The following is a 26,709-nucleotide window of genomic DNA, read 5'->3' on the forward strand; positions in this document are numbered from 1 at the left end:
GATGACTCCACTACCAGAATTTCGAACTTGAAGAAAAAAGCGCGCGAAATATCATTTCCCGTCGTGCACCGGGTGCAGTGGGTGACAGTAAAATTCAAGATGGAGACGGAGCTAGTAGACGTCACCGGCACTTCCTCACGTAAACCCACGGTTATACGGCGGGGGGCGGCAGGTAAGGCCTTAAACGCACCTTCTACTATTAGAACACCGTAGAGGCTACCTTCTGTCGCATTTTGGGCGTTTGTCTCCGCCAATTCGTTGTTTTTAAGCTGTATATATACTCGCTTCCGGGTTAGACCGTTGTCTTGGTCGAAATGATTTAGGATGTGGGGAGGGGGGCGTATTGACGTAAATAAACAACAACAACACTGACAACATTTCTAGCGGATTGTTTATATCGTGATAAAGCCAGTGACAATATACACTGCTAGCTTAATTGATGCTGTGTAGAATTTGATAGCCATGGTGGACGGTAACTGTCTATTTTTGAACATCCTGTCAACTATGCAAGACCTTTTGTTTGCATTCGACGTAACACTCAAGTTTCAAAACAAATATGTATATAATCGTGATCTAGATAGAGCGAAGGTTGAACCTAAGTTTCCTGTCTGAATGGTATGGAGTTTTGGTATGGAACAGGATACGGGTTCATGATCAAAGATATTCGATCGATTTTCACAACAATGAATAAGTCATGTGATGGGTGGGAATCTATAAAAAGTCACCGGGTTCCGCCCACTAGTTAATAATGGCCTGTGGGAGCACGTTTTATACAATATCTGGGGCTGTGTGAATCTACAAGCAGATGTAAGGATCTGGCTCATAAATAACAGTTTTCTTACAGTGATGATAAGTTCACGGACCGTGAAAACTGTGAACATTAAGTTACAGTGAAAAAAACAAGAATTACAGTTCTGTCCTAATCTTACGTTGATTTTATCTGTATGTTTGTTTACAGGGCCAGGCCGTCCTGCCCCTACTGCCCCTGCCAGACCAGCCCCTGCACCACCACGGCCTGCTGCCAGGTGGCGTATCAAATTTCCTCATGTCTAAATGTGTAATATTTACACATGTTGACATTACATAAAGACAAGATTTTTTGATATCTATATAAACAGGCTTGTTGGATTTCGTGTCGTCATTTGATGAACAGACTACCAGTTCCCATAACAACAGCTCAAAACTTCAGTTTTTCCATTCAATTATGTAAAAAAACCAAGGGGTAACACTTGAATACCTGTTAGGAATTGCATATAATCTGTGATTTGAAGCTCTTGCTTTTATGTAAAGTCTGAAACTAAAAGGTTTTGTTTCCAAATACCGTATAGGACTTCGGTACCACAAAAAACAGAGTCTATAAAACAGGGTGAGTGCAAAACCATCATTTTGATAGATTTGTGACATTTTGTCTAAGCTACAACAAAACAATATGTTATTATCATTACAGATATTCCTGGGATTCTCTGTTTTATTTTTTAGTTCATTTTTCAAGCTCTGCTAATTTTTTTTCACTTTCATGTTTCAAATGATTCTTCCACATCTGGATCCAAGTTTTGTACTGCTATGATGGCTATTAACATAGACTTTGTATCAAAGAGTCATTTCTGGTAACATATCACAAGAAAGCTCTTAGCAGGTTTTCTCTGTGATTCACATATTAGGCCATATGACTATAAAGAAACTGTTCATGACACAAATTAAGCTTCTTACATATCTTTATTCATCTTTACAATCAGATACAGCAGCAAAGCCAACAGTATTGTCCAGAAAACCAAGTATCCCTCCATCCAGTAAACCTAAACCTGCAGCAGGGAAACGGTAGGTATTGTACTACATTACTGTAAGTTTGCAGCCCCTTAATTTTTGGGCATGGTTAAAATCACTAGAGTTTACAGTATCTTTCAAAGTTTGTGGTTGAAACAAATTAAAGTAGCATCACAATAGTTTGAAGTGTTGAAGTCAGTGCAAAAATTCCAAACTCAAAAACACTGCAAATATTTCAAGATTTACCGTAGCTTTATTATCTTACAATTTTGGTCAATTGCTTCATAGTCATATTTTAGAGCAGCAGGTGTAAAAAGTGAAGTATTGTTTTTGGCTTGTCTGTGTATGTGTGTGTGTGTGTGTGTGTGTGTGTGTGTGTGTGTGTGTGTGTGTGCGCGTATGTTTAGTGTGTGTGAGAGTATATGTGTATGTGTATGTGTGTGTGTTTATGTGATTTCCAATATAATACAGAGAGTAGCATTGCTATACTTTGTAGATCAGTGCTGCTATTTTTGTTTGACCGGAACAGTTGCAAAGCAATATGGGTAGAGGGTTGAATCCTGCCATCTCTGATTGCCTTCTGTTAAATCACTATTGTCTTTTTTTTTCATGAAACTAGAAATCACTATAATGTGTGTGTTTGTGTGTGTGTGTGTGTGTGTGTGTGTGTGTATGTGTGTGTGTGTATGTTATGTGTGTGTGCATGTATGAGCATGTGTGTTTCTGTGATTTCCAATATAATACAGAAAGTACATGTAGCATTGCTATGTATTGTCGATAAGTGCTGCTAATTTGGTCTCTGGGATTAGGAAGGGTTGCACAGCAGTACTTTCTGCCATCTCTGATTGCCTTGTCAATCTCTATTATTTGTGTTTTCAGGAAACTAGAAATCACGATAGTGTCGGCACAGCCCATGACGTCTAGCCAAATGACCGCCTTTAACACGGGTGGATCAGTGGCATCTTCGTCCTCTACTGGTACGATTCAACCCACACAGGAACAAGTCAACACTACCACCAAGAAGAAGTCCGCACCCCCGCCCAAACCCCCACCCCCAACACGCCCTCCCCCACCTTCTCTTAAATCATCCACTGGAGGGAAACCAGGTGAGAAAACAATAGCCATTGTTAACTCAAAAGTGTCATATTTGCTATCTATGCATAGGACAGAATGTTCAATCATGTATATAAGGGAAATACGTAAACTTAAAAGTGATGCTTTTCCTATGGCTATGATCTACTGGTATTCTTCTAATAAATGATAAAGGATTGTGGTATTCACTCATAAATATACTTAATATTTGAATGTAAAAGTATGAATATATAACACTAAATAATTATACTTTTTGCAATGATACTTTTTGCATATTGCAATTTATTGAAATGTGTTTCGGGACAGATATCTATTAATCCTTTAGCACACATGGATACAACTGTGGTTGCACATGTCAAACATCTGTATTCTTTTGTTATAATAGCAACTGTGTGATTGTGTGTACATGTATGTAGTGTTGCAACAATTACACTTTTTATTACCAGCTTTCCTCTCTTGTCAGCTTGCCAGCAAATTTGTTGTGATATTTGTATCAAGTCGCTGTTGTTGTTGTTCTTTATTTGTCATTGTTGGCCGTCCTCTTTGGGAAATGTAGATGAAGGTTAGTACAGTGAGGAGCATTTCACCAAAAGCATGGAGTCTATTTAGAACTGCATCCATCCAGACTTTGTGTTTCCTCTGAATTTGAGATGGTAGACTGTGAGGCCACACCAATTTATTTCGTTGGTTCCCAGATTTTTGCAGGAAAATAATGGAGCAGGCGAGAAAAAGAAAAATAGCAAAAAATAAAAGACCCAAATGCTACCACAGGAGCCAAACTTTAACATACCAGACTGGTTAATGTTTTAAACAAAACAATTGATTTTAAACTTATATTTTGTTGAATTGATAGATGGAAAGAACCTAAAGTTTAACATCTGCTAACACTAGTTCCACCAAGGTACATAACTCCGCCACCCTCCAAGATACGCCCAAACAGATCTCCAGCCCAACGTTCCCTATATTACACTCCTGTATATCTAAATTGTGCATACCTGGCAGGTGCTGCACTAGAGATCTCTCAAACCCACTGTTTTTCAAAGTGGCGGATTTATGTTACCGGGGGGATTGATAATTTGTTGGAGGTTAAATGATGGTAGCAAAATATGAGCAATTTGGGGTTCATTCATATGCTACATGGTACATCAAATCAGAAAAACTGAAGCGCGGAATCTCAGAACCAAGAAATTGAATTGATATGGCCATAGTCTGAAACCTGTACGTGGTCAGAGAGGAATGTCAATATTTGTTTGCCTGCTCTCTCGGTCTATGGCATTCAACTTGTCTGTGCAGTGTTTGTTCCGTAGTTTGTTGTTGTTTACTGTTGACTGTGAGTCAACAGCATGATGTTGTTTGCTTGACTGACACTGTGGTACATCCCATGTACTCAAATGTCTTATATCCTTAAGTTGTATAGTGAAGCATCCCTGTTTTGTGCATCTAGTGTTTGCTCCCGAAATACAGATTTAAAAAAAAATTCATTTAAAGAATGTTAAGCATGCACATACACATAGATATGAAATTAAGATTGCTTGTTTTTGCAATGTGAAATGGTATATGTTGGTGATGTCAGTTTTCGGTGTTATAGATGATTTAATTTGTTCTTGGTTGTTATTTTTCTTAATCAATGCACACAATCCCCCCTCTAGGCCCTACAATTTTGAGACCGAAGCCTGTGACCAAAGGCTCCAAACCTGCACGGCCCCCTCCTGCTAGTAAGAAGGTCCCCAAGGAGGTATGTTTATATCTATCAGATGGCCAGACCACTTTGACCAATCAGGAGCCCCCATTTGAACTCGATTATGAGGTTGTAATATCAATGGCTAGCCGACAAGTGGTCTATCATTCTGCCAACGTACTGTTCCAAACAGCAAAACATGCATGACAATATTTCACAACATATTTTAACAACGATTACATTACATGCAGCATTGCAATTTTAATCCTCTACCATTTCAAAAATCTATCATGATATTTCAAACATATTACAGTATAGATTGTTGAAAAGGACAATGGAAAGTTAAGGAAAAATACATCTACAACTAGTACAAATAATAACAATGAATTACAATTTTTCAGTTCATTTACAATCATTTCTAGATTACATTGTGTTACTATAGCATTGCAATATCATTATTTAAAAAATGCTGCGATGATTTCCAGAATCCACCCAGCTACAATGAAGTTCTGAAGGAGATTCACCAAGAGTCTCCCCAGACTGCACTACTCATGGCTGAACTTGGTCCAAACTTCACCATGACGCCGGCGCCCCAACCACAACCCCCCCGCCCTGCCACCTGGTCAACCTTCCCCCCAGAGGAACCCACTCAAACCGGCTGGGCGAGCTTCGACGAAACCGTCCCCAAAAGATCCGATCCCCCCTCTGTACCGCCTCCACCTCTTCCATCAACCAGGCCCAGAAAGGCGTACAAACATCCGGGAAAGACGTCAGCAGACTCCTCGCGGAGCGGATCCCCCGCCAATGAGATCGAGAATGTTGAGAACACAAAACCGCCCATACCGACGCAACGGCCGCTGTCTCTGGATAGCACATCATCGGAGTCGAGTACGGGGAAGGTCCCGCCGCCAGTTCCATCTACCAGACCGCAGAAGAGAGCCAGCATCAGTAGTGTTAGTAGCGCAGGGTCGGAGGTGTTAAGTTACGGGCTACCTGATGTCATACCAAAGGGTGGTAATGACGAGGAGACATCGGGAAGTGGAACAGAACAGAAAAAGGCTGTTCCTGGCACAAAGAAAAAGGCACCTCCAAGGGTTAGTGTCCTGATATACATAATATATCAACACTTTATTGTATTTTGTACTCTCCTCTTGGCTTTGAAACTATACGACATGCTGTATTCACATATACTGAGAAGTGTATGTGTGCATGTGAATGTATCTGTGCTTGTGTGTGTGTGTGTGTGTGTGTGTGTGTGTGCATGTGTGAGTGTGCATGTGAATGTGCATGTGTATGTGTGTGTGTGTGTGTGTGTAATTTTTTGTGTATGCATGCCAATTAATGTGTGTGTGTGAATGTGTGTGTGTGTGCATGTGTGTGTGTATTTTTTGTGTGTGCATGGCAATTAATGTGTGTGTGTGTATGTGAATATGTAATTTTTGTGTGCATGCCGATTAATGTGTGTGTGTGTGTGTGTGTGTATGTGTGTAATTATTTTGTGTGCATGCCAATCAATTCCTGTCAATGACTGTGTTCTGAGAATGACATACACTTTTAACACCAATCTTGTATGTACATGTACATGTACATTTATAACTATAACAGCATGTGACATGTTTAGCTATGCATTCAGACATAACAACTGAAGTGATAATGTACATATTGCTTGTACTGTGTGATCTTTACCATTACACACCTCCATCTTCACTAACAGCCCACCTCTGGGCCTACCCTGAAGAGAATGGGCTCTAATGCATCCCAAACTTCCAAGCCACGCATGGTGCACTCTTCTTCTGTGGTGAGTTCTTCAGCTATGGGTGCTTAAGTCTTTACTGCTACTTATGATGTGATGTCTGGTTTTTCAGGTTCGTTCAGTTTGGCCATGTTGATTTGATTATATCAATGACATCCTCTGGGGATGCGAGTGTGGGAATAAAAAAAAGTTCAGCATAAAAAAAGTTGCTTTCATTATGAAATCTACATGGTCAGGAAGGTTTAACAAATTTTAAATAAACACACAGAGTATAATACTAACGTTATATGGTATACCGGATAAAAGATTCTTAATTTTTATTCTTTAACATCTTCTTCTTTTAATTTGGAATTGACTTTGGCATTCTATGATATTAGTATCCGTTTTCTGACATATTTGTTTGCAGTTTACAGCATATTTTTTCTCATTTTGCAGCCGCTTTATATGATTTACAGTATGGCTTAAAAACTTTGGGGGGGGGGGGGAATGAACCAAAATTGATGCACGCGCGTCTTCCATATAAAAAATTAACATGGCCTTAGTTCAGATGTATGCTTTTAAGTTTTAGTAGTTGTAAATACATGTATTTGTTCAATGAATAAAAGACATGCCTCGAGAGGATAAATGTAGGTACAGGTTGTGAATCGTATGACTTAACAAGCATATAACATAGATGTATACAGAAAGGTATAACCATTGACTTATGTCTTGTACTTAGTATTTATAACTAGTTAGAACTTAGATGAACATACAGAAGATACACATTTATTAGATGCTGTGTCTTATTTCAAGTTTAAACTTGCATATAACTTCTGTATGCATTGTATATTCTACACATGTACAGTATATGTTTATGATCTCCAGGACTGGTTATCTATCTTTTACCTGTCTTCATTCAAGACATGACATAAAGAGAATGGTGCTATATTGGGTATCTTTGATTGCAGGAGAGTTCCAGTAGTGTTTCATCTGGTAAACCGGACAGCGTGGGTGGGTCGGAGTGGAAGGCACCTCCACTTCCCAAGCGGCCTGGACCTGGACACCCCCTCTTCCACTATCTGGTAAGTGTTCTTCTGTAGGACAATGAAGGTTAGACATCCAGGTAATAAGATGCGCCAAAAATAGTTACTCAAGCAACTGGATAAAATTTTCAATATTTTATCCAGTTGCTTGCCCTTCCAAACCTTTGTCTTATGTAGGAAGCACAGTGGGCTGAAAGTGAACTTAGTATGGCCAGAGGGGGACATAATCCCGGATTAAGTCTACCCCTTTTTCCCTATCTGAGCACTTTTAGCGTGAAATTTGGTGGACCATGGTCTAGAGTGAGTCCTTCACACCAATTCGGATAGTGAGTCAACCTTCAGTCATCAGTGAGTCCAGGTCATTAATCACCATAGCTGGAAGCAGACCCAGCACACAGATATAGGAAACTGCCTACCTCAGGGGTTCATCATGGGTATAAATCAATTAGACATGCTTGATAGCTGACTTCTCCCCCAAGGCCCAAGTCTAGAGTGTGTCAACCTTCAGTCACCAGTGAGTCCACTGGTCACTTATCACCATAGCTGGAAGCAGACCCAGCACACACTACACAGATAAAAACTTCTCCCCCAAGGCCCAAGTCTAGAGTGTGTCAACCTTCAGTCATCAGTGAGTCCAGGTCACTAATCACCATATGGGTATAAATCAATTAGACATGCATGGCCCAAGTCTGAAGACAAAACTACAGATTGGAGGCTGGTTCCTTCCAATTCCATTTTATGTTCAATTTGTTGTTCTCAAGTCTGCAGAATGAACTACACGTTGGAACAAAGGCTTTACTAGTTTCAACCTCCTTGCTAGTATATAGTACCTCACCCTTTGTAGAGCCATAATTATTGTTACTGCACTGATTCAACTGTGAATTGCTGGTACACATGAAAGTGATATAGATTTGAACACCATAAACATTTTTTTATTGATCAGCATACTGACATAGGGGGACATAGATGTTGCACTTGACCTGATGAGGACAGCAGATAGACCATGGTGATTAATAGACAGCCTGATTATCGATTAAGAAAGCAGCCCTCCCAGAGGTCATCCCACTGACAGGGAGAGATTGTGTAACTTGGAAACTAAAACTTAGTTAGTTAGGTACAGTACATGTACGACAATGTAATAAGTGGTAAGAAATTCACCGCTGTAAAAAACAACAACTGGTGTTTGTGAGTTTTGGAAGAATACAATGCACTGAACCATCCATCATGGTGTAAACAGCCTATGTGGCTGGAGCTGGTGATCTCAATTACATGGTAAATCTGGCATAACTAATGCAGACACAACTCCAGCTACCCACAAGGGCACTCCATGGCCAGGCTCTGGGCTTTTGAGCTGGGTGACAGCTCTGATGGGTCTCAAGTGAGTCCAAGGGTGGAGCAGTTCAGTCATGGTCATTAAGCTCTCCTCCCAGAGTGAGTCCATCTTAAGTTCACAGGACTCACTTTAGGAATACGGAGGGCCATGATCCACAATCAGTCTAAGGTTCGCTAGGGTGAGTAACTATTTTTGGCATGTTCTTCTGTAGAATTGTGGTATGACTGTCATTAAAGTTCATCATGTATATGTTAATAAGACCAATAAATAAATGAAGAGTAATTAACAATCAAGGTAATGATTGGAATCTCTCAGTTATTGTGCAGATAGGAGTCACAGTATTCCAAGATTCGAAAATGGTTTGGAACATTAGTGCAGATGCTTTAGATAGTAGTTGCATGTTGTGGATTGTCTTGTTTCTTACAGATGTCTTGGGGAGAGGATGACACTCCTGGTCCAGGAGAAGACAATGTATGCTAATCAATCTGTTCTTACAGAAGCTGTGGTGTATGGTGTTGGTGTTTTCACAATCGTTTGTGATAAGGGGTGTGGGTGGATGTTATATTTTTCTATAAGTTAGACACCAGAAAAGTATGCAATTGCTTTTGGTGATATGGTGTCAAAGCTAATCTCCAAGCAGATGTTAAAGATTGTAAAACATCAGCTTAGAGATTATTTTCAAGCAATATCTCAGATGAAACAGTCACTGTACAATTACCAGAATGGTGTTTTCACTACACCTTGTTGTTATAAAGCAGTCCATTGTTTTTATTTTCACATTTCCAGACTGTTTTTTTGCAAACAGATAGCACTTCTAACTGTAAAACTATTTTTAACTCTTTTACATTGCTGTTACTAACACCCCTTGAAAGTAATGGTTACATCCTGTAGGCAGTTTGGTGAGCTTTAACCTTCTCCCCACTAAGTAGCCTGTTGGTACCAAATTTGTATGGATTACATGGTTAGGCAGCAGGGAGAAGGTTAAGTAGCATGGGTTGGAGAGTTACAAGTGTAGTGAATGTAAGCAAGGAGGTTGACTTTAAACCTTATTTTTTCCTCAGGCATGTGACGCACATGGGATTGCTCAGTTTGACTATGAAGCCGCTCAAGATGACGAACTTTCCTTCAAAGTAAGTATAGTTTTCATGTTACTGTAAATCCACTTATTTGCATGGGGACTTTATTTCACGGTAGGAGGAAGAAGGAGGTTTTCTCTGTTTTTTAAGTTTGAGTTTGAAACGATTCCTATAATAGAGATGAATGTAGATTCTGTATAGTGTATAGATTCTGTAATGATAAATTAAATATGGTATCATGATTTTGCCATGGAAAGCTAGGACACAGTGAAAACTAGTAAAATACAACCACTGCAAATATTTCAAAATTTACAGTATGCTACAGACTTTTTGTCAAATAAAATTTGAAAACTTAACGTATTAAAGGATGCTTGTTTTGCTTAATCTTTAGCAAATGGAAGTAGCCGTTTGGCCCGCAATTCCCTATTGGTTACAGAGTTAGGCAGCAGGGAGAAGGTTAGGCCAATTGTTCTGCAGTTTGATATTATGTTGTTTTTGATCCGGTTGTTATTCTGTATTCTATAGGCGGGAGATGCTATCCTCCTGATTGAGAGAGTGAATGCTGATTGGCTGTTAGGAAGGGTGGGGAGCACCAAGGGCCTTTGTCCTCAGAGCTTTGTCAAGGTCATCATCCCACTACCAGGGGATGCCCAGGTACTATTTCACTGGTTCAATGATTTTTGTAACCAATGTCAAATTGGTTGAACTACATTGTACTGGTAGTTAGCTAATGATTGGTGAAAAAGGCAGATCTTCAATTTGCAGTCAAAGACTAAGATTGAAGATAAGATGGTAGAAATCTGAAATTTGAGGCCAACGCCCCTATCATCCTCTCATACCAGTCCCGCCGCTTGTACGTTGTATAGCAAGCCAAGGACCCTCGTATACGGGCCTGCAATCTGCCATTCTTGCTGCATTAGCGCTGGCCAGCCATGCAGAGGCTAGCCAGGAGCAACAATGCTATGGTCCGATGGATGTGTCCCAGGAAACTCTCAGAAACCCTATCAGCAAAACAACTTAGAGCCAGATTAGGTGTACACAGTATTCAGGATATGATAAGATCCAGTTGTCTGCGTTGGTATGGACACCTTCAAAGAATGGACAGGGAGAGGTGGCCCAAGAAAATCCTTGACTTGACCGTGGAGGGCCGAAACCCTCGGGGACGACCACAAAAGAGGTGGATTGACAACATCAAGGAGGACTTCCACCACCTCAACCTACACAACGTGAGTCCGCAGGACAGAGGCACCTGGCGAGCGGCCATCAAGCTTCCCCATCCATCTGCAAGCACGTCAAACCCCCAGATAAAAAGAAGACGTTAAACCGGATAGTGAGTGAGTGAGTGAGTTAGTCATCATGATCACCGGCCAATCATGTCACCACATAGTGTCAAGTGGCAACGTGATTGGCTGGTAACTGGAGGGGGAATATCTGATTGGCTGATGCCTAATAGTAATACTGTGAGATACTTCATGTACGAGAAGCATGGATTGCAGGCTGTTGCACCAGGGCCGTTGCTGACATACAACATGTACGTTGTGGGCCTTTTATATGTGTGAGTATGACCCCTACAGGCTCATTGCAGTCCTGGGAATCATCATGTATACAAATGACGGCATATTGATGGTCTTGAAATGATTTCCCTCATGGCTCTTGTAGATTATAAGAACCATCCATTGATAGAACATTGTTGGACCCTAAATCTTACATTTTCTCCACAGGACGGCACGCCAGCTGCTCCTGGCAGTGGACCCAGGGCTGTCGCTCTCTACGATTTTGAACCAGGTCAGTGTCTTTTCCTCTGAGTGCTCCTTCATTTTTAGCATTGTGTTATTACAGTTTTCTTGTTATCTGTAAGAAATTATGAAATTGAGGCACTATTAATAAGTATTAAGACCAAGGATGTTAAGCTCCTAGTTGGGACATTGCTATGGTTTAGCCCATTTCTTGTATTCAAGTAGTGGTAGTGCTACTGAATATAAATTTTTCTTTCATTAAGAAATAGACCGATCCTGTCGAACACCATATCAAACGAATAGAAGACCGATAGAACCCCCTGTTCTATTTAGCCCACCTCCGTCAAAAACAGCGTTGGCGGGGCAGAAATGGCACGTGTAAAGCAGGGTACGTATATCTGGGACAGGTTTTCCACTGTATTGGTTGAATGCATGCTCAGAACAAAAACGAATTTAAAAAGAAAATAGATCGGGCACTCAAGGAGAGGAAGCTTGAACCACATGCTGACTTACTACAAAGTACGCTAGCGCAGAGTTTTGTATCTTCACTTACTGGTGTGTGAAACTGGTTAACTTGAAAGTGAACAGGGAAGTAAAAGGATGCATTTTAATTCTTAGTTACTAAATACCATGCAGCTGTTATGCATCCAGTCAATACAGTGGGAACCCTGTCACAGATATATGAACCCTGTTTTACACGTGCATCGCCTGCTTCTCAGAAACTGGGCGCTGATGCCCACCGACAAGGGAAAGCTATGCGGCGCATACCGCTTTAACATTGACCGAAAACATTACGCTCTCACCGCAACTACACCTACCCCCTCCTTAAACAACTCCACCCGGTGGATACAGCCTTCAACAAAGAAGACATAGCATTCTTATTTGGCCCGCTCTGAAAGGGTTTCAGTGCCACAAAAGCTAAACCGAAGTCAGTGGCATTATTTTCAACCTTGTCGCGGCGGCCATGTTTGGTCCGTCAAACCCTGTTTTTGACGGAGGTGTTCGAAATCGAACAGGGGGCGTGGCTTTGGGATCGGTCTATTGACGACAATAATACTGTATATTTATTCATTTTAGTGGGGATTTGATTTCGCTGTAAAAGTGGAAAGGAAATTTTTGTGTTTTTAGAGTAAGTTCTTCAGCACAAAAACACAAGTTGGTGCAAAAACTGCACACAAAATAACACAACAAACACTATAAGATATACCTTAAATTAATTTTTTGGGGGGGTAATTTTTATTTCATGCTTGGAATAGACAGAAGATTTTCACTGTGTTTTAACTTTGCCGCTGAAACAATTCTGTAGCACAAAAGCACATGTTTGTGCAAAAACTGTGAAAAAATAAAGCCACTGCAAACAGTTCATAAGATTAATCACCAATCCTCTGCAGGTCAATCTGATGACCTGGGCTTCAACAAGGGAGATACCATTTTCCTGTTAGGGAAGGTGGGTTCAGAGTGGTACCGAGGGAAGTGTGGTAAGAAGGAGGGGATGTTCCCAGCTACTTATGTCAACGTTGTGGAGGACCTTCCCTGGAAAGAACCAGCTCAAGAGAAGGCTGACACAATCAGGTAAGGAGAATGTATTGTCCAAATAGCAGTTACTCAAGCAATTGGATATGATTATGCAGTATAACCACCCTTCAGTCAAGTTCAGTGTAACACACCAGCTTCTGTATCTATATCTGTATAGCCGGTATGACCACCTTTCAATGTAAGACACCAAATCATATCCAGTTGCTTGTCATGAGTAACTGCTTTTTAGCATAATCTTATTACCTGGAAGTACCTTCATTGACAAAAATGTATTCTGTATCTGTGTTGCGGGTATAACCGCCCTTTAGTGTAGCACACCAGCTTCTGTATCTGTATAGCTTTCCAGCTTCTGTATTTGTATACTTAAGCCATTATAACGGTTGCTACCCTTCAGTGTAACACCAGCTTCTGGATTCTGTTTGCTGGTATAACTGTCCTTTGGTGTAACACATCAGCTTTGCAGGCATGCAGTGCAGCGTCAGCTGGTTATACATTTAAACCTGGTCGGGTAACCACCTGGCACAGGCAACCACCTCCAGTCACAAGCCACATAAAAAAAGTCTGGTCCACTTTTACATTTCATATAGTTAGCTCCACCCTGTCCCTAGCAACCACCTGTCTTCAACAACCATTTCTTCAGTCCCTTGAGTGGTTGCTGACTCCAGGTTTGACTGTGTTATACCAAACAATCTGTCACACCAACCTTTGCAAATCTAGCTACAAGCATTGTTTAAAGCTATCTAGTGATGATGCCCTTACTGTACTTGGTTGCAATAAGTTCCACTCTACAATGGTTCTAGCAGAATACTAATTTTTTAACACATCAATCCTCAGGTGATAACTCTCGTACTTAAGTCATGACTACAATGTAATTTTTGTGAATGGCATTATCTGTAGACCCCAAAGCTGATACAGAATACATAGAAAAGAAATTGATGAATACAGGTGTAGCAGGTCAGAATATACCCCTGGCCTAAATATACCCTGGTATTTTTTGGCCAGGGGCCTATGCTGGCCTGTTACATGTGCACCTGTAGCTAACCATTGTACTAATTTGTAGGCCTCATACAAACCATGGAAACCCCTGCCACTGTTGTCAGAAAGAATTGATTTGAAGCTACATGTATGTAACCATATTGATACAAAACATATCAGTCTGCTGTACCACCAATTTTGGAATGTAGGCTTTTGTTCAAAACGTGACCTATACTTCACTTGTTTTCCAGTGTTTGAGACATACATTGTACATTGTCATCAAATTTATGTTTTACCTAAAATTGCAATGCTGTATTTCTTCACTAGGGGGCCTCACTGCAAGGCCAGATTTGATTTTGAAGGGGAGAGTGAAGGTGACCTCTCCTTTGAAGAGGGTGATGTCATCAGTCTTCTGGAGAGGGTCGGAGATGAATGGATGAAGGGAGAGCTGAAAGGGAAGGCTGGAATCTTCCCTCTGTCCTTTGTAGAGGTGGTGGAGAATCTACCTGTAGACACAGTCACTGCTACACCATCTGGTGATGGTAAGTTTGGGGGTTAACTTATTGACGGTTATCATGGAAGCTCATCTGTGTTGGTAGTAATTATAGTACAATGCTAAACTTTATTCCAACTAAAAGGTATACACGGATCAAATTTTCAACGCTCATTGAGAACTAGATTCCTTGAACACAAACGCTTCAGCTCGCAGTCGTCGGAAGGCTCTCAACACAAGTCAGAATACTGGACACTGAGCAGGACTACTTTATGAGAAGTATAAAGGAGGCCATACATACCAGGGCACTCCAGCCATCACTCAACAGAGACAGTGGGCGTTATAAACTTCCTGGCACGTTTGACCAATTGCTGGCGTCACATATCCGTAAAGTCACGTGTCAATAAGGTCACATGTCTGCAACTCTCACAAGTTTACGTTCGTAAGTAAAGTACATCATTGATCCTGAAGGTGACAGTCTCCTGGTCGTTAAAAATTTGATCGGTGTAAACCTTTGCGTTGGAAGAAATTTTAGCATTGTACTATTATTGATGGTTAGATATCTTACACATAACATTAGTTACTGTAGAAATTTATTGAATTGACATGATCGCCATATCTTGTTGCACTGTAGTATATTACCTAATTGTAACATGAGGTGCTGGTATAGAGGTTTAGGTATAGGCTAGGTCCGGACCTGTACCTGAAGAATTTCACAAAGTAACCTGTGGTCTAGTTAAAAGAATGCTTATTTAGACGTCATCATCAGGTGTCATATGCAAAGAATGCATGCTTTTAAGAGGATCTCCATCAAAGATTGTGCTGACTTTAAAAGCCTGTACAATGTTTTAATCTTTTTCTGGTGGTAACTTGAATTTCATCTTTGTAGTGTAGGGTTAACACGTTTTTTGTTACAAAATAAGTCACCAAGTTTTATTCTTGAGTGTAAACAGGTACAGTATCGGTATTTTGGACCTCTACCTAACTGATTTTCACTGTATGGATAATGTGTACCAGTATATGCAGCACTATATGTAGCATCGAGATATAATTAAGTAGATAGCTGGTTTCAGTTCAACTGTGTACTAGACTTCTTGTCCTAGTAGGAGTCATGTTTTCTATTGTCTTCATGTAGAATTCCTTTTTTTTCCAGGAGCCGTAGTGAATGTACTGTATGATTTTGAGGGAGAAAATAGTGATGAACTTTCTGTTAAGGTATTGTCATTTTTATATCATTGTCTCTTAACAGTATTTTCTATTTTGCTGTGACAATTCTTAATTTCTGTCAAATTTTACACTGAATCACTCAATATGTTTGTGTGTCCCTTTATTCTATTTCTACAAATCCATATTTTTTATCATAAAGTATACATTGGTAAGAATGTGCTTATATTCAACTCAATTTTTGTAGGCTGGTAAGAAGCTGAAAGTTCTGAGTATCGTCAGTGCTGATTGGCTGCTAGGAGAGGTGGACGGGAGGCAGGGCAGGTTCCCAGCATCCTTTGTGGACCACATTCCTTCCAATGTCCCAGCAGCCCCTGCAGAGCCATCAGGGAATGTGGTAACCTACCTTCGAATTTTCTTTCCTTCTTGAAATCATGAAAACTGCACATGTTTGTTAACTCCATGTATGCAGGTTTTGTTTTTGGTGTATCTGTTTGTTTGTATGCTTGCATGTCCGTAGTTATTTGAATGCAGTCCAGTGGCTTGTTTCCATATGATAGTGGACACTGACAGGAAGTTAGGTCAAAGGTCCCAGAAAGGTCCCAGGAACCATTATCTAATTTCCTGTCTTTAAGTTCCTGCTATACATGTATGCATGCCAATTGCCTTATCAGAGGCAGTGGAGAAATGTATTAGACAAAAACAGTAAGAAATTCACAATAATGGATAAAACAAGAAATTCACTAAAAGTAGAAATATTTCATGGAGGTATGAGATCTTTGATTTCTTGTTGCTTATTCAAATTTCAATAATCACAATATGACCTTTTTTCCCCCTTTGTACAGACACAAGGTTCTTCCTACTACATTGCAAATTATGACTTTGTAGGCCAGAGTGAAGGGGAGCTGTCATTCAAGGCTGGGGACAGGATGTCCCTCATCAGTGAGCTGGATGCCGATTGGCTGACGGTGATGATTGACAGTAATGAGGGTGTGGTTCCCAGATCATATGTGGAGCCTGCAGGAGGAGGAGGGGGAGATGGTAGAGACTTGTTCATCGTTTTACCATGACCATGGTGCTTATTATTACGTGGTTGTGCACTGTTTTTTTCACAGGCCATTACTCTCTTTATTAAAAATTGCAACAAGACAATACATAGTGGAATGCCACGCAGACAAGCTAATTCCTAATGATGCTAATAACAATTTGTGTTTTTCTATGTATTTCAGGTGGTTCCAGGCCCAAAGCTTTAGTGCTGTATGACTTTGAGGCAGTGCAAGAGGAGGAACTATCACTGAAGGTCAACTTAACACCATTTAACACAGTCTTGTCTTTCTTGAATGTCTTCCTAATTCTTCCTTTAATGTGTCTAATGTGTTTTAAACGTATGGTAGAAATCCTCCTATTTGCAAGTAAATGTCTTCTATTAAAGCTTGCCGTACATCGACACTGCACACTGCAAATCTTGAAATATTCACAATATTTTCAAGCTTTCATTTTTCATGGTCACCTCAACACTATGAAGTCCTTCAATTTTATTGTACTGCTACTGTTGTTTCAATGGCGAACTCAAAAGATACAGCGAGCTCTTGATTTTTATCATACTAAAAGATTTTGGTGGTACAAACGTAAACAAACTTACAGTATATTGTGTTTTGTTGTTTACATAACAGGAAGGAGAGGAGGTCTACCTGAAAGAAGTGTTCGATGATAATTGGCTGGTTGGAGAGGTCAAAGGTCGCGTGGGCAGGTTCCCTGTCGCCTTTGTCCAGATCATCACACCCTTACCCTGAAAGTGGGCTGTCAATCATTTAAAGTCAAGAGCAGTTACGCCAATCAAGGGGCTAGGAGAAAATGGTCACCATAGACAGGTGTTCACTATGAATAGGACTTCTAAATGCTTAAGTCAATGGGAAAAAATTATCTAAGGGACCACCAAAAATGGCCCCCATGGCCAGGTGGTCCTTATGCAGAGGTAGTACTACTAGTACTAGTACAGGTTTGGCTGTATATGAAGATACTTGTTGACACAAATTGCAAGTATTACCAAAATAGTTCAACATATTTTTCCACTGCTTAAGAGCTACAATACAAACTATTGGGAGCCAGTCTCTCTTTATAAGCAAGCAGCATTTCAGGAATTTGAATGGTGTAATATTCCATACAAATTGTGCAAATGACGAGCATTTTCTCAAGCTGCAAAAGGCACAAAATGGCAAGGAACTGCTTTTTTTGGCATAAATTCTTGCCTAAGGTTTTTTTCCACTACAGGCAGGACTCTGAATGCTCGGCAAATATAATCCAAGGGCCACAAAAGAAGTGGCGAAATAATGCAAAGTCCTTTAATGGAAAGGTGGTCACTAGTACAGGTTTGACCGTACATATTCTCAACAAAAGCAGCTCAAAAATATCATACAACAAGTGATATCTAGAAGTAAAAGATAAGTTGAATTGCTGATCCCTGTTTCCAAGCTTGGTATGGAAGAAACAAGAACTTCGGCTCCCGATAGATAATATGCTAGATTTCTGCTAAAAGATAGATAGGCAAAGGTGAATCAAATTAAAAGGCTAATACGTGTAGTTGAAACGTTGAAATGTTGCAAGCATGAGGCTGGAAGAAAGAGATGCGCTGAACCGAAAACTGCAAGCTGCAAACCTATTCCAGGTAGTGGGAGCATTGTATTTTCCGAAATATGCAAACACATATGTGCATATATCACTATTCCAAGATAAGTGCAGTGACTCTCCTTACTCATTAGCAACGGGAGATCACTTTAATCTTGAACCAGCTATGGTAGCCATTTGGCACCAGATTTGTATTGGTTAAGTGTTTAGTTAGCAGGGAAAAGGTTAAAAATAACTATTTTTTTTCAGCCAGCTACTGCCACTATACTATCTATGCAAACAAGTCAGTGTAGCAAGTGCTGATGAAATTAAATGTAATGTTAAGAGTTCATGTTCAACTGAATGTTAACTCAACCATTGTCGCAATGGTCTCATCTATAACGCAAGTGAAACATGCCAAACTTCATTGGTGCCATCTATCGATATCGTAGCAAGCTAAGAGAATATTAATCAAGAGCGTTGTGCAATGTATTAGTTATGAATATCGTATAAGGAACCTTACAGTGATGACTATTTGGTATGAAAGTGGTTCATGTATAACATAGTAATTATCAAGTTTGTTTCATTTATTTTGGGTGATTTCAGATCATGTTCAACATGTTGGTAGATACTGAAAGGATGGGAATATGTTGTCTGCCTCTTACTTGACTATCATCTCCTAAATACTATAATAATGAGTTCTTATTCTGTCCATCTTATATCTGTTTAATGTGTAACCCTGCTCACAACTGTTAGCCATGAAAAAATGTTCAAATGTTCATCATACATCATTGAAATATCCAGAATTTTTATTCAAGTAGACATATAGAAATGTATTGAAAAAGTTTATATCCAACACCAAAAGAGTTTGGATATATAGATCACCATGCGGATTTTCAACTGGCTTCTCCAGCTGAATCCTTTTTGGGTATCTCCCCCACTCTAGATGTCTGACTTGCACACAACCTTTCAAAAGTGTGACATGGGTCAAATTGGGCCTGAATTTCAGAGAGGGACACTTTTTGGCAACACCCAAGGGGTAGAGACTTAGGGGTAATATCGAATGAACTAAAGGCAGACAAGTATTTACTTGTTGCCCTAGCAGTGTAGCAGCCTGAATTCATCGAACATTTAATATCGTATTTGCATATTCATTAACTCTCCATAGATCATGTAGCAACACAAGTTATATTAATTAGATTATTATGTTATTTGATGGGCTAGAATGATTGACATATGAGCAACTTCATGTATACCTCTACACGTCAAGACTAGTACTTGATTCTAATAACTTCTATACAGGTAGCTTTTTAAAAGCATTTTGCAATACACTTAAGCATTTCCAAGTGATCATACACAGTAATCTAAACAGTGAATCATACATATTCATTATTCATGATAATAATAGTTATGGTGCCTGGAAATGACATTGATCATGATAATAGTTGGATACTGTTTACTGTGTAACTAAGTAATAGTATATACAAGTATACTTTAAAAAATGTAGATGCAATTTTAGTTATATATCTAGTGTATGACAACAGCTCATCTCATATACAAGTTCCCACATATATGCATATTATCAATATGTAACATTACTATTAATCATTTCATCACATACATAATAGATCCGCCTGATATTTCTATGCATATTAACCCACCTTTGTTTTTCATATCAATTGTATGCTGTGTGAAAAAAAGAGATTTTTGGTGAAATTTCACGTATTTATGAGTATAAGCTAGGGTATATTCTGTTCTATGCAACCTTTGACATAGTTTACTATGTGTGTATGCACCACAATGTAGCTGGATTGCATTGTTGAATTTGTTCATATGGGCTTCCTATGTACTGCATTTAGTGTTTCTTAAAATCTATTTTGTTCAAATATATTGAATTATTTATGCCCAAGATGGTTAGTCCTAGACATTGATATTGGTAATAGGATTAATATTTATGATATTTTCTTTGTTTTGTTTTGTCATTTTTATGTCACTACTTTAAACCATATAATTTTCTTTGGAGGAAAGATGTAAATGATATGATAGCTATTTGAGGATCTGTTTTAGATAACATGTATTAGTATATTGGTGTTTGTTCCTATAAAAATACATTCTGATGGGAAGAACGTAACTTTAAGCAACAGTACTATAATCATTAGTAGTATAACAGTGCTGTAGCATGGATTTGAATAAAACTTGCTGTGATGGACTGTATATTTGCATCCTTTGCTATGTTCCTTATAGGCGCCACGGCTAGACTATCTCAAATTGCGGGAATGTTGGACCAAACGTTTATTAGACGTGGTACATGATCAACGACCACGAAACGCTACGTTGATTAAATGGCCACCACCAAATTATTACCTTTGCCAAGAAGTAGTGCTATGTACCTAAACTCAGGTTCAGGTCCAGATTGAAGTTCAAGTCTGGACCTTAACCCAAGGCACATGTGTGCTAGAAATACTTTTTTTCTGTTACATTTAAAATTGCATGTTGGCATAAATTCTACATGCAATTTGAAAAACATTCATGAAAAATCATATACAGTCAGAACTAAACACAAACACAGCAATGTTTTCGTCTTTTTCCAGCGCAAATTTCACGATCTATGGAAGATTTTAGATGGTTTAGAATAAAAGGATAAAATAAGCGAGAGATAGTTTTTGCAAGTCCAGAACTGGTTCCCGACATTTATGTTTTTTGGACCTGAACCTAAAAGTCTTTACAAGTAAAAGTTTTTATTTTATTCGCATATGTTTTTAGAGTATTAGGCAGGAAGAGATTGCTTATTTGAAGCCTTCTACTCAAAACATACAAAAAAGAGACATAATAACATACATAAAAACAGAATGGATCAAAGGAAAATGACAATAGACAATACAAGTTGGTATCTATCAATAAATGAATCTGCCTGTACAATGAATGTAAGTATGAACTAAATCGAATATATTACAGTTTTTTAAGTATGAGAGTGACGTACTCTACCGGTGTTTAGGTACGCAGCACTACCAAGAAGGTTATGCTTTTGGTGCCATTTGTCTGTGTGTGCATGCGTGTGTGGAACGTCCGGTTTTGATATCTCGTGTGGACATGTGGCTAGCACCTCCCCCCCCCCCCAATCTTTTAGCCAAATTGACGATGAATGTTGTGGACGTTGCGGGCATACAGAACCCTCTCGATGTACTCAACTACTACTCTCTTATGATCGTCTGATTTATAAGTCGAGGGTTTTGAGTTAACGTAGCTCAGTAATCCCCGAATGTGTCGTTCTCTCATCATAGATAGCTTTCATCATTGTTTGTGACTGTTTGAAGTAGCTAATTGCTTTCTTCTGATCACCGAGTTCGCTCCAAGATGATCCCAGGCCTTTGAGTGACGCTGCAACGGATGGACGTGCCGTGTTGTCTCCATAGATAGTTTTCATCATCGTTAATGACTGTTCGTAGTAGCTAATTGCTTTTTTCGGATCGCCGACTTTACCCCAAGATGAACCAAGGTTGTGAAGTGACAGAGCAATATCTGAATGTGCTGTGTTTTCCCCATAGATAGTTTTCTCTATCGCTAATGACTCTTCGTAATAGATAATTGCTTTTTTCTGATCGCCGAGTCTACCCCAAAATGTACCAATGTTGTGAAGTGACTGAGCAATGTCCGGATGTGCTGTATTTTCTCCATAGATAGTTTTCTCTATCGTTAGTACCTCTTCGAAGTAGCCTATTGCCTTCTTTTGATCGCCGAGTTCACTCCAAGATGATCCCAGGGCCTGGAGCGATGCGGCAATGTCCGGATGTGCCGTGTTGTCTCCATAGATAGTTTTCTCTATCGTTAGTGCCTCTTCAAAGTAGCCTATTGCCTTCTTTTGATCACCGAGTTCACTCCAAGATGATCCCAGGCCGTGAAGTGACGCAGCAATAGATGGATTCGCCGTGTTGTCTCTATAGATGGTTCTCTTCATCGCTAATGACTCTTTGAAGTAGGTAATCGCTTTTTTCTGATCGCCGAGTCTACCCCAAAATGTGCCAATGTTGTGAAGTGACTGAGCAATTTCAGAATGTGCCGTGTTTTCTCCATAGATAGTTTTCTTTATCGTGAGTAACTGTTCAAAGCAGCTAATTGCCTTTCTATGATCACCTTGTCTACTCCAGGATAATCCCAGGTTGTGGAGTGTCATAGCAATGGAGGGATGTGCCGTGTTGTCCCCATAGATAGTTTTCTCCATCGTTAGTGAAAGTTCGTAGTAGCTAATTGCTTTCTTCTGATCGCCGAGTATACTCCAAGATGATCCCAGGTTGTGAAGTGACCAAGCAATAGCAGGATGTGCCGTGTTGTCTCCATAGATAGTTTTCATAATCGTTTGTGACTGTTTAAAGTAGCTGATTGCTTTCTTTTGATCGCCAATTTCACTCCAAGATATTCCCAGGCACAGGAGTGACTGAGCAATATCCGGATGTGCCTTGTTATCCCCATAGATAGTTTTCATCATCGTCAGTGACTTTTCATGGTACTTAGTTGCTTTTTTCTGGTCGCCGAGTTTACTCCAAGATGCTCCTAGATTGTAAAGTGATCGAGCAACATCAGGATGTGTCATATTGTCTCCATAAATGGCTATGTTCATCGTTAGAGACCGTTCAAAGTAGACAATTGCTTTTTTATGGTCGCCGAGGTAACCCCAAGATGTTCCCAGATTGTGAAGTGAGTCAGCGATGTCCGGATGTGCCGTGTTGTCTCCATAGATAGCTTTCCTCATCTTTAGTGACTCTTCGTAGTAGCTAATTGCTTTCTTCTGATCGCCAAGGTCACTCCAAGATGTTCCTAGGTTGTAAAGTGATCGAGCAATATCAGGATGTGCCCTGTTGTCTCCATAAATAGTTTTCTTCATCGTTAGTGACTGTTCAAAGTAGCTGATTGCACTTTTCCGGTTGCCGAGTTCACTCGAAGATGTTCCTAGATTATGAAGTGACTGAGCAATATACGAATATGCCGTGTTGCCTCCATAGGTAGTTTTCATCATCGCTATTGTCTGTTCGAAGTAGCTAATTGATCCCACGTTATGAAGTAACAGTGTAATGGCAGGATGTGACGCGTTGTCTCTACAGAGAGTTTTTATCATCGTCAGTGACTCTTCGTAGTAGCTAATTGCTTTCTTCTGGTTACCGAGTTCATTCCAAGAAGTTCCCAGGTCCTGGAGTAAAAGAGCAATGGCAGGATTTATCGTATTGTCTCCAAAAAAGATTTTGATCATCGATTGTGACTGTTCAAAGTAGCTAATTGCTTTCTTATGGTCGCCGAGTTTACTCCAAGATGTTCCAAGGTTGTGAAGAAACTTAGCAATGTCCGGATGTGCCGTATTGTCTCCATAGAGAGTCTTCATCATCGTTAGCGACTGTCCGAAGTACCTTATTGCTTTCTTCTGATCACCGAGTTTACTCCAAGATGATCCCAGGTTGTTAAATGACCCAGCAATGTCCGGATGTGCCGTGTTGTCTCCATAAATTGTTTTCATCATTGTAAGTGACTGTTCATAGTAGCTAATTGCTTTCTTGAAATCGCCGAGTTCACTCCAAGATAATCCCAGATTGTGAAGTAACTGAGTAATGCCCGGATGTGCCTTGTTATCTCCATAGATACTTTTCATCATCGTAAGTGACTGTTCGAAGTAGCTGATTGCTTTCTTCTGATCCCAGAGGTCACCCCAAGCTAACCCAATGCCTTGAAGTGTGTGAGCAATGTGTGGATGTGCCGTGTTGTCTCCATGGAGAGTCTTCAAAATCGTTAGTGACTGTTCCAAGTAACTAATTGCTTTCTTCCCATCACTCTGTGATGTCCAGTATTCCCCCAATTCCCTCAACATTTGCGAACGTTTGATAGTGTCGCTACCAGCATCGTTTAATGCTGCTTCCAAATGACGTGTGGACGTCGATAACAATAGATTTTTTGCTATTCGTCCCAAACATTCATGAGAAGCATCATAGATGGTCGTTTTGAATAGCCCAGTCGACTGGACACGCAAACTATCTTTAACCATGGCTGGTATACACTTCTTTAAAGGGATAGCCCTGCAGTAGTATCTAAAAAGAATTTTTGTATCTGGAATATAAAATACAGACCTCAGGATGGAGTCAGGCACTTCATGTGTTTCTGATTGATATTTCATTTGGGCAAGTGGGGACAGATTGTCTTTTTGTCCTCCGTTGGCCATATACGTTCTCAGCCGAAGTTCCACCGAGATGCTGGTTAGCACCTTAAGGTGTGTGGCATTCTCTTCCCCGATCTTTCCCAATTCCTTCAATCTATCTATCACATCCCACGCACTGGATAGTGCAACATGACAGCACAAAGCTAGTAGCTCGATTGCTATGCCTGGAAAACGGTAGATGTCTTTCTTGACATTTAGCAGTTGCCCAGTGGGTTCAAGGTTGTGAAAATGGTCCCTGTCGTCATACAAGATTTGAATAGCAGACAGATGGGACTTGAAATGGGAGAGGAGGTCATCTGTGATGGTTTTCGACAGGCTTTCCCTATATTCGTCCACCAGTGCTTCTTCTCCTGCTAGAAAAACAAACCGCCTGAGGATGTCTGACAGGTGGTACCCTTCTGAAAGAGAAACGTCTAGCCGCTGAAACTTTGCCATTTCAGCAGGGGTCTGAATGAGGCTAACCCGAGGTTTGGTCTTAGTCTTGTCTCTTCCAAATGGAGTCTTACTTGCCCATGGCATGAAGCCGTCGAAGGCAAATCCACGCGGCGTGACGGAATCAAAGAACCAGTCCTTCTCTAGATTTTCTGACTGAAAATCGTTCAGGGACGGGATGGCCATGGCTGGGAGGATGGTCTCTCCGAGGTTGATGACTTTCAGGTGTAGGTAGTGTGTAAGGTTGAGGAAGTACCGCCGTGTGTCGTCATTGTCCTTCCCGTCTTCAATCAGAATGGCGAACTCCAGGTCAGAGTAGGGTGTGACCAGCTCTGTTGCCTGTGAGCCTAACCCGATGAAAGCGTACTTACAGGGAGGAGGGCCAAGTGCGACGATACATTCATCAACAAGATCCTGGATAAAATTTTGTCTGTCTTGGGCGACGGCCTTGAATAAAGCCTTGACGGCTTCAGCTCGCTCGACCTCGACTGTTTTCATAGATGGGTCGTCCTCGTCATATTGGTACGGATTGTGTCGCTGATCAATGGCTTCTAGTTGTGACTTTGTACGGGCGCGCATGTCGTCTAACCGCTTCTTATGACGTATGGCTCGACCAGATGGAATGGACTTGCCGTCCACATTTGCTGTGTATCGGAGAAACCATTGCTCTATCTCGTACAGTATTTTAGTCACACACTGTTTATTTTTGTCTGTTCTGGCCATGGCTGCGTTGTACAGAGCTGCTGCCTGTGTGAAGTTCCTACCTTCTTTTGTTGCTTTGCCTCGCTGGACGTAGACGTCACCAAGTCTGCACAGACAGTCGGTCTCTTTAAGTCGGTCAGGTATGTTAGGATCTACAGGTATGCAGAAAATGAAAATGATGACATGTTTTGTTATCTAGATAGCCTGGATTGTGTCTGACTTATTACTCGACCCCCCCCTCCCCAATAGGAACTACCGGTGGACAGTGTGTTGTTGTTTACATCAGGCGTGTCAGGAGGCTCTATTTAGTGTAAATTGCGATGACTTCAGGAACTCAACACCATAAAGAAATCATTGTGCAAATATGCTTTAGAAACAGGTTGCACGTGTCATTCCCATGAAGGTTTTGTTATGGACAATGTTTTCAATTTTGGAGCCAAAAAATGTTACATAATGGGCCCTTGTTGGTGCGATGTAACATCCGTCATTATAGAGGAAACGTACCGTGGATGAGTTTCAGAGCGGCTGCAAACTCATGTTCTGCTGAGTCCAGGTTCCCATCACCCAATGCCCGGTCCCCCGTTGTTAGGCACTTCTCGTACGATCTGAAAAGCGAGGTGTTTAATGTTCGGCTGATGTAGTTAACTCAAGACTAAACATGAGTTTCACGACCTCATACGTCCATGAAATATCAAGAGCTTTTGTAAATTTCTTTTGTTTTATCTTGTCTCATTGATGATGCAATCAAGGCTGAAACTAGTATTTATGCTAATTTATTTCAATGATGGTCTTCCCTACCAAAATTATATACATTGCATGTGTGAACGTTCCTTTTGTACAGTAATCCCCCTTGAAACAATTTTAACAAAAACGCCTTTGCAGTTCCAGAGCTAGCTGCTAGGGGACCCAAACCTACAGCACTTCTTCCTTACATAAGAAAAACAAGGACATGGCATGTCCTGGACAAAACATACAAAAACCGGAAGCTTTGCTGCAGTACCAAGGTAACACACAGAGGGGGGGGGGGGCAAAATTGAGACCTATCCAGTTCAGGGGGTAACTACACAATTACATTGTAAAGGTTCACCAAGTGAAGAGTGCTAGGTGTACATATGCAGCATTTAAGACGGTACATCGAAGGAAGTAAAGGAGC

The 26,709-nt window shown here is 40.4% G+C and overlaps 2 protein-coding genes across 4 annotated transcripts; one reads left to right on the forward strand and one right to left on the reverse strand.

The window, feature by feature from the left end:
* The first annotated feature begins 64 nt into the window (after positions 1-64).
* On the forward strand, positions 65-20,440 carry LOC136436380 (SH3 domain-containing protein 19-like). 3 transcript variants are annotated; one of them, XM_066430318.1, is made up of 20 exons: positions 65-172; positions 959-1,025; positions 1,329-1,366; positions 1,737-1,818; positions 2,644-2,870; positions 4,506-4,591; positions 5,020-5,628; positions 6,249-6,332; positions 7,235-7,348; positions 9,069-9,113; positions 9,704-9,772; positions 10,244-10,372; positions 11,440-11,503; positions 12,846-13,026; positions 14,293-14,507; positions 15,612-15,673; positions 15,870-16,019; positions 16,468-16,663; positions 16,852-16,922; positions 17,296-20,440. In XM_066430318.1, exons 1-20 carry the CDS (start codon positions 100-102, stop codon positions 17,413-17,415), a joined length of 2,682 nt encoding a protein of 893 aa, XP_066286415.1. In that variant the 5' UTR covers positions 65-99; the 3' UTR covers positions 17,416-20,440. The 3 variants fall into 3 exon arrangements, with proteins under 3 accessions (XP_066286415.1, XP_066286416.1, XP_066286417.1); XM_066430319.1 differs by lacking the exon at positions 9,069-9,113; XM_066430320.1 differs by lacking the exon at positions 6,249-6,332.
* On the reverse strand, positions 19,018-26,507 carry LOC136437223 (tetratricopeptide repeat protein 28-like). The gene is made up of 3 exons (XM_066431704.1): positions 26,473-26,507; positions 26,061-26,161; positions 19,018-25,708 (listed from the first exon to the last, which is right to left on the reverse strand). The coding sequence occupies exons 1-3, from the start codon at positions 26,505-26,507 to the stop codon at positions 21,462-21,464; spliced, it is 4,383 nt and encodes a 1,460-aa protein (XP_066287801.1). The 3' UTR covers positions 19,018-21,461.
* Between the last annotated feature and the right edge of the window lie 202 nt (positions 26,508-26,709).

The sequence above is a fragment of the Branchiostoma lanceolatum genome, chromosome 6 (assembly GCF_035083965.1).
Source record: "Branchiostoma lanceolatum isolate klBraLanc5 chromosome 6, klBraLanc5.hap2, whole genome shotgun sequence".
Taxonomy (NCBI): Eukaryota; Metazoa; Chordata; class Leptocardii; order Amphioxiformes; family Branchiostomatidae; genus Branchiostoma; species Branchiostoma lanceolatum.

Bases quoted from the DNA above. Each gene is read 5' to 3' on its own strand.
- LOC136436380 (XM_066430318.1), top strand. From the start codon at position 100: ATGGAGACGGAGCTAGTAGACGTCACCGGCACTTCCTCACGTAAACCC. The intron at 4,592-5,019 runs GTATGTTTATAT...GATGATTTCCAG, and splicing joins GTAAGAAGGTCCCCAAGGAG to AATCCACCCAGCTACAATGA. The intron at 7,349-9,068 runs GTAAGTGTTCTT...TGTTTCTTACAG, and splicing joins ACCCCCTCTTCCACTATCTG to ATGTCTTGGGGAGAGGATGA.
- LOC136437223 (XM_066431704.1), bottom strand. From the start codon at position 26,507: ATGTCCTTGTTTTTCTTATGTAAGGAAGAAGTGCT. The intron at 26,162-26,472 runs GTAGGTTTGGGT...CTCGCTTTTCAG, and splicing joins TTATGTAAGGAAGAAGTGCT to ATCGTACGAGAAGTGCCTAA. The intron at 25,709-26,060 runs GTACGTTTCCTC...GCATACCTGTAG, and splicing joins CGCTCTGAAACTCATCCACG to ATCCTAACATACCTGACCGA.